Source organism: Gobio gobio (genome assembly GCF_949357685.1).
Source record: "Gobio gobio genome assembly, chromosome: 25".
In the NCBI taxonomy this organism is placed as follows: Eukaryota; Metazoa; Chordata; class Actinopteri; order Cypriniformes; family Gobionidae; genus Gobio; species Gobio gobio.
This window is the reverse complement of record NC_137121.1, coordinates 7,771,048-7,783,953: the sequence shown is the minus strand read 5'-3', so window position 1 is coordinate 7,783,953 and position 12,906 is coordinate 7,771,048. Positions and strand designations below refer to the sequence as shown.

At 41.1% G+C, this 12,906-nt stretch overlaps 1 protein-coding gene across 1 annotated transcript; it reads right to left on the bottom strand.

Annotated features, from left to right (window-relative positions):
- Positions 1 to 853: 853 nt before the first annotated feature.
- On the bottom strand, positions 854 to 10,742 carry cyp19a1b (cytochrome P450, family 19, subfamily A, polypeptide 1b; the record flags this gene model as incomplete). Its single annotated transcript, XM_079808863.1, has 9 exons — positions 854 to 1,120; positions 2,849 to 3,090; positions 3,370 to 3,532; positions 3,621 to 3,732; positions 5,227 to 5,341; positions 7,391 to 7,567; positions 7,643 to 7,797; positions 10,073 to 10,256; positions 10,601 to 10,742. 9 exons carry the CDS (start codon positions 10,740 to 10,742, stop codon positions 854 to 856), a joined length of 1,557 nt encoding a protein of 518 aa, XP_079664989.1.
- Between the last annotated feature and the right edge of the window lie 2,164 nt (positions 10,743 to 12,906).

Below are 12,906 nucleotides of genomic sequence, written 5' to 3'. Positions count from 1 at the left end.
AAAATTCAAAATGGCCGATGCCCACAATAGCCATTTGACTCAGAATATAGTGCTGAATCTAACAAGTTTTATCATTTTTGGGCAAACCATTCAGAAGTTATAATCAAAAATAAAAGCATTTTTTGTATATCTTCTGACCAGTAGGTGGCGCTGTGCCGAAACACTGTATGTTTCCTCAGGTCATGCTTGGGATGACATGAGCCAAGTTTGGTCTGAATGCGCTAAAGCATTGCGGAGATAAAGCCTTGCATCCAATTTGGCGTGCTCTTCGTCAAATTTGAGAACGGTTGGGTTTATCAAAAAGCTTTTGATGACTTTTTGCCAGCATGGTCTGAAAATTATCTGGTTACATTTTTTTGGTGGGAAAATTTGAATGATGGAAAATGACAAAAAAGAATTTTGTTTCTAGCCCTTATGGTTCAAAAGTTAAATTTGCATAAATATAAGTGAAATTTTGGTCAGTTGGTGGCGCTAGAGAGATTGAGTTAGAGACTCCAAATTTGTTGTGGTAAATATTTGGACTGACCTCTATCAGTGTGCCAAATGTCACAACTTTTTACTAACGGTTCTATGGGCTGCCATAGACTCCCATGGTGGAAGAATAATAATAATAAGAAAACTAACGGATACAATAGCGCCATCGCACCATCTGTGCTTGGCCCCCAAAAATTGTGAGTTTACATCTCACAACTTCGAGAAAAAAGTTAGAATTGCGAGTCGCAAAAAGTCGCAATTATCTTTTTAAAAGGTTTTATTCTGTGGCTGAAACAAGCTTCAGTAGGACCCAGTATAAAAGGAAATTTCTCAGTGCACCTCTAAACGTTTTTTCTTCGGTCATTTGCGTCTGGCGTTCTCAGGTGTGGCTGTCCGTCGTTTCTCCGCTGGCGTTCTGAGCTCGGGGAATGAAGCGCATGGCCAGGCAGTCGGGATCCTCTTCTACGGGCTGCATGGAGAGGTTGTTGGTCTGTTTGATGGTGCTGATGGTGCAGCCGTGACGTGGACAAACCGTGAACCTCGACAACAGGGTCACCAGGATGGCCTTCGTCATCACCATGGCGATGTGCTTCCCAACGCAGGCCCGCGGGCCGCAGCCGAACGGCTGGAAGAATCGACTGGGAACCTGAGAGAGTAATGGTATTATATGGCAAAACCCATTTTCCTGTATAATGGTATTTACTTCGAGGAAAACTATGATATCACCATGGTACATAAAAAAAAAACTAGTACTATATGATGACTGTGGTATTAAAAGGTACATGGTTCATAGAATACCATATTATTGCCATGGTGGTATGTCTCAGGGTTATTCTCATTAACGAAAACTAAAACGATAAAAAACTTTTCCTTTACTTGAAATTAAATATCCGTTAACCAGAGGTGGACAAAGTACACAACTCCATTACTTGAGTAAAAGTAAAAGTACTATTGGTTAAATATTACTCCATTACAAGTGAAAGTTATAAAGATAGATTTTTACTTAAGTAAAAGTACAGAAGTACTTGCTTTTAAAAGTACTTAAGTATCAAAAGTAAAAGTAAACACATTATTTTATTATTTTTGCATTGTTGTATGAATGCACGCTGTTCCATCATGGTGGTTTAAGCCAGTCATGCTCCATCTGACATGCTAGCATATCTTGAACTCATTTAAATACTTGCTTAAAAGTTACAAAGCTCTTATCAAAGTCAAAATCATACTAGAAAAGAAAGCTTTCTAAATTGTGTTTATTTGACAGGATTATGTAAAAACATATTTCTGAAAGGACTTCAATTAACATTATTAGTCCAACTATGTAGTTTTTGCATGCTAACTAACATCATTGTCGAACATTACTTATGCGTTAGCGCTGTATCCACAAGGCTATGGCAACTTGGCGGGTAAATCTATAAAAATCATTTGACCGACCATATTTCATACCAGTGTTAATTTTGATTTAGTTTTAGTCATAGTCTTTTGACTACAACATTTTAGGCATCTGAATTGTTTTAGTTTTAGTCTAGTTTTAATTGACTATAATAAGATTATAGTAGATTCAATAGACTAAAACTCAGTACTTGTGGTCTGGCGTCTGAGAGGCAGCTTTCTGTGTGCACTTTCTTGTCTTCGCACTTTTTCAGACTTATCCACGTCTGCTCTTCTGAATTTTAACTTTTAAGTATGACCATGGTTGCGCGCACTGCGTCTGGGAACTGCCGCCTTCTATTTTGCCATCAATTGATTAGTGTTCAAAAAATACTTGGAAATCATTGAACTTCATGTGATCCTACAAGAGTGATTACTGATAGGTTGTCTGCAAAAAAAAACAAATCCTGTTTTAAAGAAGAAAAATCATCCACTCACTTTCAAAGCGGCTACGACTTTCTACTTCGAGGGCCTTGATAGAAATGTAGCGGAGTAAAAAGTACGATATTTGTCTTTCAAATGTAGTGAAGTAAAAGTCATAAGTTTCCAGAAACAATACTACTCAAGGAAAGTACAGATACTCAAAAAGTGTACTTAAGTACAGTACTCAAGTAAATGTACTTAGTTACTGTCCACCTCTGTCGTTAACTGAAGTAAAATAAAATATAAAGCAACTTAAACTTGTTTTATTTCAGCTAGTTCCCAACTGAAACTAAAAACATAGATATCTTAAATTTATCTTATAGCTTATATTTTCACTTTCCATTTTCTAGTTTCACAGATCAATATTGTTCCCTCTGTTATAGGAAAAATTTACGTATTTGGATATTTGTGGAAGAATATGAATAATAGGCATAAAGTCTACAAATGCACCAATTTATGAAGAAAAAAGCCCTTTATATCCAGATTTGCGTGATATTAAACATCTGATTCTCCCAGTTCTTACGTTGTTCTCAAAGTTCTCCAAGTTGAATTCATCTGGTTTTTTGAAGAACTCAGACTTGTGCATGCGTCCGATGTTCAGGATGAGGTTTGTCCCCTTTGCCACCCGGTAGCCATCGATGTAGTCGTCCTCCAGAGCCCGTCTCATGATGAAGTCCACCACTGGATGGAACCGCAGAGACTCCTTGATGAAGCGCTCTAGGATGTTCAGGTTCTGTAGGTCGGCTGACTGGACGTCCCGCTCACCTGAGAGGACAAGAAAGACAAGTCATAGTGATGTACGTCTTTTATCATGCACAAAGGATCATTTCTGATGGGAAATCCAGTTAAAAAACCTGGTTTCTACCTAGTCCAAATGGTCTAGATTGGACTACTACCTGTTGGGGCCAATATTGACCTGGTAGACCATCTTGGTTATGCTGGTAAGCCACCTTGGGCCATCAACCAACTAGCTACCACGTTCCAGTCACCAGGTTGGCCACCTTAAATCTGCATTAGATAAAATTGTCTTGTGAAAGACCGTACCTATCTGAGACTGTATCTCCTGTACTATCTGCTCTTCCACAGCAGAGTTCTGCTTCAGCAGCAGAAGCATGAAGAACAGACTGATGGAGAGGGTGTCTGGAGCGGCGATCACCATCTCCAGCACACACTGCCTCACGTCGTCCGCAGACAGCTCGTCGTGGTTCTACAGACACGCGTGGTAAGTTAACACATTCTGTTGCTTTACTGTAGGAGATGGTACATATGTGAAGAGTACGTGTTTGTTAACGCACCTGAGCAAATATCAGCTCCGTTGCGAAGTCCGTCTCATCCAGCTTCTCCATTTTATTGATGGCCTGTCGCTTTTGCTCCACCAGCTTTTCCATTTCATCCTGCAGCTCTTTTCTGCAAGAAAACACTTCTTAAAGGGGATGCATGAAAAAAGTACTGCTTAGAGAAGAGCCTTTCAACCACATACCTTTTCTTCAAAATGGCCATCATGTATCAGCATCAAAGTCAAAAGTGCAAAATTCTTGATAAAATTACTTTTTTAAAATAATAGAATACATGCAAAAAATTGCTCACATGACCTTTAACTGGAAACATTCACATGTGCAAAATGATCATTCATTCAATCTATCAACCCTCAACTCTGGCCCTCAAAGTCCACTTTCCTGCAGAGTTTAGCACCAACCTTGATCAAACTCTTCTGCCTGCAACTTTCTAGTAGTCCTGAAGACCTTGGGTGCTTCTCTATACTCAAAAGCCGCGATTCCACCGAAATTACCAAGTACAATTTGTCTCAGGGTCTCCCCCTCTCAGACCTGTTGCTGTCTGCGTTTTCATCACGATCTAAAGTACCCTGAAGATTAGGCAAATTATTCCGGTGACGTAGGACTGCACGTGACTTTCCAGTTCCCGCTGGATTTCGTCCTCCGCATATAAGCTTAATAAAGCCTGAACCTAGTCGTCGGTCCATACTACCTCGTGAGCAGAGATTTCTGAGTGGGACATTTTTTTCCCGGAACTTCATTTAGACCAGGGGTGGGGAACGTTGGTCCTGGAGGGCCACTCTCTTGCAGAGTTTAGCTCCAACCCTGAAAAAAACACTAACATGCCTGTAACAGTAATCCTGAAGACCTTGATTAGCTTCAGGTGTGTTTGATTAGGGTTGGAGCTGAACTCTGCAGGACACTGGCTCTCCAGGATCAACGTTCCCCACCCATGATTTAGACCCTGGTCCCTGCGGTCGAGACCCACCAAAAACCACCCCAAAGTCCCTAGTTCCTGGGGAAAGTTCCTGCGGTGGAAATGCGGCTTAATTGATGCTTCCTCATTTCCTCGCTCCAACATCCTCAAGGCCGGAAACCAATCGAATTAAGCAGTCTTGAAGGACATCTCAATTCTATAATTGCACCCCCGAGGAGGCGACGAATGAGCGAGGTAGCTTACTGAGGAGTCATGAGCGAGGTGTATCCTTATCTTGCATCCTAAGGGGGTAAGGCTAAGACACAAAGAAAGGAAGCAAGGGAAGGAAACGAGGATGCACAAATTAGAAATGAGAAGCTCCCCTTGCAAAACTCTGTGGGGAAGTGAATCTTGAGAATCTTGAGTTGAGAAGCCCTGATCTACAACAATCTATGAGATTATCAAAAGATGGAGCAGTGCCAACAATATGGACCCAACAGCAAACCCACAAGCTGTAAGTAATTGTTTTTGCTTCTTCACCAATCAAAGTAGAGATACTTTACATAGTCCTTAAAGGTGCTGTAGCAAAAACTGCAAAAGGCTGTGACTTCTACAGGTCAGAGAGAGTGGAAAAGGGTTGTTTTTGGTACAAAAAAATCTTGACACAACATATACAAAGGATAAATTAATTTAAGTCTGTGGTGGACTCACGCTGCAAGGTGGTATTTTTTGTACACAAAGTCCAGTTTGAAGAAAACATCTGGCTGTATGAGAACTGTCTGCCAGGTACTGAAATACCGGTGGATCTTTATCAGCAAGTCTTTCTCTGCATTGAACAAGTATAAAGAGAGACGTTAGTGATTTTACATTCTTAATGTAAAGGTGGTCAGTCATGCCATAAAATAACCATTTATGTTTCCCCAAAGAAACGTTTCAATGAACATTATAAAAAGAATCATCTTTCCAAGAACATTTTAATATTCTAAGTAAACTTTTGAAGAATGTAAAGGTTTGATGGATGTTAAAGGCTCTTAACGGAACCATACACACTAGAAAAAAAAGGTTCTATATGGCACCAAAAATGGTTCTTGGCTCGTAATCATAGGGGAACCTTTTTTAGTGCTATATATCACCAATTTTGGTGCTTCAGTGGTTCTTCAGCGGTTCTTCAGAGGTGCTATATAGCACCTTAGTCAAAGAACCGGTGAATAACCTCTGAAGAACCACTGAAGCACCAAAATTGGTGCTATATAGCACTAAAAAAGGTTCCCTGTGATTACGAGCCAAGAACCATTTTTTGTGCCATATAGAACCTTTTTTTTTTTTGAGTGTATATGCCAATAAAGAACCTTTATTTTTAAGAGTGTACTGTGAAATATTCAAATCTATAACTTTCTAAGGTCATCCATGTTAATCTTAAGTATCAAAGTTATATAATTTCCCAGCATAATCAAGGGTTTTACAGCCTTCTCCTCTGATATAATCTGACCAATAAGATCAAAAGAATATAGTTCCAAAGAACCATATCACTCTAAAAAAAATGGTGCTATATGGCACTAAAAGTGGTTCTTGGTCATAATCATAGGGGAACCACTTTTGGTGCTATATAGCACCATATCTTAACATGTTCTGTATATGGTAGCGGTGCTATATAGCACCTCAGTCATCCCAAAGAACCGGTGAAGAACCGCTGAAGCACCAAGATTTGGTGCTATACAGTTTAAAGAGGTTCCCCCTATGATTACGAGCCAAGAACCACTTTTAGTGCCATTCAAGGACCTCATATACACCTTTTCCACCAAGGCAGTGCTAGAGCTAGATCGGAGCCAGAGCCTAGTTTCAAATCGGTTCTTTGTGTTTCCACACCCAAAGCACCAGCTCCGAGCCAGGAAAAGTGGTTCTTAAGTAGCACCAAAACATTGCTGGGCTAGAACAGGGCTAGAAGTAAGATCCGATTACGTCAGGCGCTGGGGGCGGAGTCAACAAGACCAACACAAACTTGAGCTCCGCCATTGTTGAAATAGCAGCTAATGGAGCTAACAGCTGCTGCTCGTTTGTAATCTTCGTCTATACAAATTATGACAAACTGCATGAATGCGTTTCGTTGTGTTTTGATGCCGATGTAGGATCGTAAAGCCATGTGAATCACTTGTAACGCAACGTTTGCTTTGTTGATGGAAGGCTTGTTCGCAGCGGTGCTGTGCAGACCGATCGCCGTTTGATAACGAGTCCAGCGAGAGCATATGACTCCTTATGCTTTTGATTCACTCATGCTTTTTTTTTTTTATATCATACGTGGATCGGTCTGCGCAGTGCCGATGCATCTCGAACAAGCCTGGTGTGTTTGTGTTTCCCGCTGCCCAGGGTTGCCAGGTTTTCACAACAAAACCCGCCCAATTGCTGCTCAAAACAAGCCCAATCGCGTTTCAGGGGGGCTTCCCCGGTAAAAATCACATTTGGGGGTAAAATATGTGGGGTTTTTTGGCATGGTTGCCTACTAAAATTTGCATTCCCGGGGCTAAATATCACATAATTGGGGTCGCTTCAACCCGCGGACATGAAAAAACAGCCTGCGGCAAAACCGCGGACCTGGCAACACTGCTGCCTCGCTAGCGTCGCTGAGAGAGATGAGACGTACAGTGACGTAAGACATGGCTCTGTTGTGGCTCTCAGAGCATGTGGAAAAGCAAACAGTTCTTAGAAGGCTCCTCAGTCGAACCAACTATGAACTGGGACTAGCTCTGGCTCTGAAATAGCTCTAGCACTGCCTTGGTGGAAAAGGGGTAATTGAGCCAAAAATGGTTCTTAATTAATAGAGTAACCCTTGCTAACACAAAGAACCACTGGGGAACCTGTGAATAATCAAATGGCTGACCGCTGAGAGGGATTTTTAGGAAGAGTCTATTGGAAACGTCCACCACAATACAGCGCAGAAGATTGAGCACGTCCACGTGTCCTGAGCGGTCCGTGAACTCCTGCAGGACGTCAAGCTGTTTGTTGGTGGCGCTGACACACACGTCTACAGACTTCTGGAGACCTGGACCTGTAAGAGCTACACAAACACATGAACAATAGATTGTGACGATTCAGTGTAGGAACTGATCTGAGACCAGTGAATAACACCCACCTTTGGTGAAATATGTTCTCACTTTCTTCCACAGTGTGATGTTGCTGTTGAAGATGATGCCTTGTTCAAACATGCCAATGCACTGCAGACCTTTTGTACTGGCAAACCTCCCGATGTAATTATTGCTCTTCAGAACATGATACACGGCGGAGGACCTGAAACAGTTTTATGGGTTTTTTTACGCTAAAATTTGACACCATGCAAAATGGTGCCCTCATACGTTGCACTCCTCATTTGAGTCAACACTTAGGCCGTTAACACGACACCATTTTCAATTAAAAACGGAAACCGCTTCATGTGTTTTGGCCATTCATTTACATTGGGCCTGGAAACGCAATGGATTTGAAACAATACCGTTATCGTCTCTCTGTAAACTACAAAAAACTTTGAAACGGTGACGTCATGCGCATGTTTATTATGTGTTCAGTCAATATGCGCGTCATGTAAAGAATACAAAGTGACATTGCCAACTACTGGTCTGGCATGCATAATGCAGCGTTTTCAGTCGTTTTCGCGGATCCGTGTGAACGGGGATCAGTTTGACAACGTTGTACACGAAAAACACAAAGAAAAAACTATCCCGTTTTTAGTACATCGTTGTCGTGTAAAGGTACCGTAAAGGACATAATTGGGCTTTATGGACTTGAGTAGCAGACTGTACCCAAAAAAATTGGTTTCGCCTCATAGGGGGCGCTCTTGAGTACGTTTTTGAACAACAAATTTAACTATCAGTTAAGGTGCGGTGACATTTATGGTTGTCCGGTGAATCCAGTCATTTCAATTGGAATCCACATGATCAGGAATTTTGCCCCAGGGCGAAAAGTTTCCCAAAGCAGATTTTGTTCAAATTGGTTGGTTGACCAACAGAAAGCTACTTGACTTCAGTGTGAGCCTGCGAAATTTTACCAAAATGTGACCGCATTGGGTTTTGTGCTGTGTACGGAGAACCTCCATCACTGACGACACTTTAAAGGAGAGTAGTAGCTTCAAACTTTCTTTCAATTTTCTATCATTACTTTTACATTTAAAACTATTTTGCTTATAATGTGTAGCATATATTATATTGACAGTACTAAAATTGAGAAATGGGACATCCTATTTTACGTATACATACAAGACAAGTGCAACATTTTGGATCTGGCCATACAGGACTTCTATTCATGAAAGCAAAATATACACTCACCTAAAGGATTATTAGGAACACCTGTTCAATTTCTCATTAATGCAATTATCTAATCAACCAATCACATGGCAGTTTCTTCAATGCATTTGGGGGTGTGGTCCTGGTCAAGACAATCTTCTGAACTCCAAACTTAATGTCAAAAAAGTGAAAGAAATGTGTTTTAAGCTATTTTGACCGTGGCATGGTTGTTGGTGCCAGACGGGCCGGTCTGAGTATTTCACAATCTGCTCAGTTACTGGGATTTTCACGCACAACCATTCCTAGGGTTTACAAAGAATGGTGTGAAAAGGGAAAAACATCCAGTATGCGGCAGTCCTGTGGGCGAAAATGCCTTGTTGATGCTAGAGGTCAGAGGAGAATGGGCCGACTGATTCAAGCTGATAGAAGAGCAACTTTGACTGAAATAACCACTCGTTACAACCGAGGTTTGCAGCAAAGCATTTGTGAAGCCACAACACGCACAACCTTGAGGCGGATGGGCTACAACAGCAGAAGACCCCACCGGGTACCACTCATCTCCACTACAAATAGGAAAAAGAGGCTACAATTTACTCGAGCTCACCAAAATTGAACAGTTGAAGACTGGAAAAATGTTGCCTGGTCTGATGAGTCTCGATTTCTGTTGAGACATTCAGATGGTAGAGTCAGAATTTGGCGTAAACAGAATGAGAACATGGATCCATCATGCCTTGTTATCACTGTGCAGGCTGGTGGTGGTGGTGTAATGGTGTGGGGGATGTTTTCTTGGCACACTTTAGGCCCCTTAGTGCCAATTGGGCATCGTTTAAATGCCACGGCCTACCTGAGCATTGTTTCTGACCATGTCCATCCCTTTATGACCACCATGTCCCCATCCTCTGATGGCTACTTCCAGCAGGATAATGCACCATGTCACAAAGCTCCAATCATTTCAAATTGGTTTCTTGAACATGACAATGAGTTCACTGAACTAAAATGGCCCCCACAGTCACCAGATCTCAACCCAATAGAGCATCTTTGGGATGTGGTGGAACGGGAGCTTCGTGCCCTGGATGTGCATCCCACAAATCTCCATCAACTGCAAGATGCTCTCCTATCAATATGGGCCAACATTTCTAAAGAATGCTTTCAGCACCTTGTTGAATCAATGCCACGTAGAATTAAAGCAGTTCTGAAGGCGAAAGGGGGTCAAACACAGTATTAGTCTGGTGTTCCTAATAATCCTTTAGGTGAGTGTATATAAAGAGAGTCTAAATAATTTGTTAGACAGATGAATGACATTTATGTTTTTCAGAACTTGCTTGCTGAGTATAATGGTCTCTTCTCCGTTGATCCAAACCCGAGCAATGCTGCCATATTTTTCGTTGTAGTAGTTGCACGCAGTGCCAATCCCCATCCACAGGAACCTACTGTAGCTCAGAACCGGGCCGAGACCCAGCCACCAGCCGGGACCTGAAAAACAGCAAGCACATCACACCTAGGCTGAATCCGAAATCGCCCCCTAAAGCCTCATTCACTAGTCCCTACGTTAGTCCACTAATACAGTTCACTTGAAGGAGTGTATGAAAACGAGTGAGTGTATTCAGACAGCCGTTGTGTGTACATCGGCTGTACACTCATTATTGCAGTGCATTGTGGGATAGAAGGAGTGCACTCAATAACGTCCACTATGGTTTCGGACACCACTACAAATGGCTGTCCCCTCAAATAATGCCTTATTTGAGGGTATAGGGGGCAATTTCGGATTCAGCCCTAGTGTAGGTAGGTTGTTCCCATTGAATCTGATTTTAACTCACCCGGGACTGCTGATTGGTTCTTCCAGTTCTTGGCTCTAAATATTCTGTGCAGCAGAATCAGCAGTAACGTTCCCGTCAGCACCAGTAGCGTTCCCTGCACCGCAGCGGCGACGTTTACCATATCCTCGACGACCTGCTCCATCGTCAAATCATCTACAGACGCACCTTGTGCACCTAAATATATTGAAATATCTTAAAATGTTGTAAACTGCACTGTAAAACTGCAGTAGTTTTCTGGTAGCATGTTGCTAACTTTAAATTATACATTTTACAATATATGAATATTATTTCTGGCAGGATATTGGTCCAGTTGTGGGTGAGTTCTGGGGGTAAAGGTGGTGGGAGTTAAAGGAGGCTCATTTCTGGGGATTCTGGCCAGTTATGGCTGATTTTCTTGGGGGACATGGAAGAAGTTGTGGGTGAGTTTTGGTCTGCTTCTGGCATGGATCTGGTTTATTTTTGGCAAATAGCTTTTGGGCCAATCGTGGGCCGTAGTTCCATGTGGTATGTGGGCCAAACTCACAGCCGAAATTCAACCAGATTTGGCCCAATACCAATTTGCTATCTGGGATTGCACCCAGTTTGACGTCAGTGACATTCTTGTCTGCTGTTAGACTTGTACACTCTAAAAAATTCTGGGTTAAAAATAACCCAAGTTGGGTTGAAAATGGACTAACCCAGCAATTGGGTTGTTTTAAGCAAACATTTAACCCGACCGCTGGGTTAAAACAACCCAATTGCTGGGTTAGTCCATTTTCAACCCAACTTGGGTTATTTTTAACCCAGCATGTTTTAGAGTGTAGACTTTACTCTTGCATTGCCAATACAAGATCTCTTGATGGAAATAATACAACATTTATTTCCATCAACACGGTAAAAAAAGAAAAGTTGACATTGTAAGGAAACTTGCTGCACAGCTTTTTTTGAGTTTTTAAGTAGTTCACTTAACTCCATTAACTGAGTAAGGTCACATGTCTCCAAATTTAAGATCTTTTGTTCAGCTGATTGAGTTTTTATATATTTTTTTATTTTGTGTTGAAAATTGTTTATTTTGTATGTCCCCAATATGGTGATCAGTGTTTTAGTTGGGCAAATGACTTTTTAATGTTAGTGTTTCTCTGCCTGCTGTAACTGAGTTTGCTATGGCAAGAAAAGCAAGAGAAAACACAATCAGATGCTGTCGGCTGCTCGATGATAAGATTATAATTAGCGTGTAGTGGCTTCATTCACTGATCTTATGACTAAGTTTAATATGAGCAATATATTATTAGCTTTGTTTTATTGTGATTCTAGAAAAGATCCTGCACGGTTTTAATCAGAAGAACTGAATACGGTTTAAAACAGATTGTACATAAGCACTTTGACCTCTTGAGAAATTTACTCCCACAGACATCAAGAATCAGCCTATGAATCTCAAAAATGGTGGCATGCTTCATGCCCCAATGCATTCTGGGAGCCATGGATGAGTTTTGCATGATGCACCCAGAATGCATTAACTTGTTGCAACTTGTATGCTTTTTAACTTACATTTACAAATTGAATTTACAATTAACACTAGGTTGGTCCAACGATTGTTGAACCAACTTTTTTTCAACTTTCTGCATTTAATTGTCCAGTTAACTAAAACATAATCATAAATCAAAATTTGTGTGAGTTTTTTTTTTTTTTTTACAGTGAAGAGGTGCAACAATTTTTGATTGGCAATGCAAGAGTCCAGCACTCTGTAAAGTCTCCTCCAGCACATCCCAAAGACTTTCAACGAATTGAAGCTCAGGACTCATTCTTTCACAGTTTGAGCTGATGAATCTTGACATTGTTATCCTGGAATATGGCCATGATGTGTCTTCCTACATGGCTGTTTAAGAAATGAAAATCTACACACTTAATGAGGGTAAGAAGAACTGATGCCAAACATATAACATGCTAGAAACATAATAATCACTGCAATAATCATCCAGTCATTGACTCTTAAGCATTTGCCTATTTAAATCCAAACAGTGACTTTTCTTTTTTGGCTGTGAGGTGTATATCCACAGAAGAAACTTTCATAAGCTGAAAAACTTTACAAAACAAACTGGCTTCAAAAGTCATTAGAGCTTTGCTGTGTCCTGTACTTCCCTAAACCATATGAAATCATTGAAATTAAATCACATTTTCAGAAAAACTATCAGTCCAGCCGAGAAATTCCAGTCTAATGAATAAATTGACTTCCGTTGGAGTAATATAACAAACACACTCACCTCTTTAGATCTTCATCTGTTTCATTTCTAAATGTGCCGTTCAGTCGCTCAGTCTTGCCGTTTGCA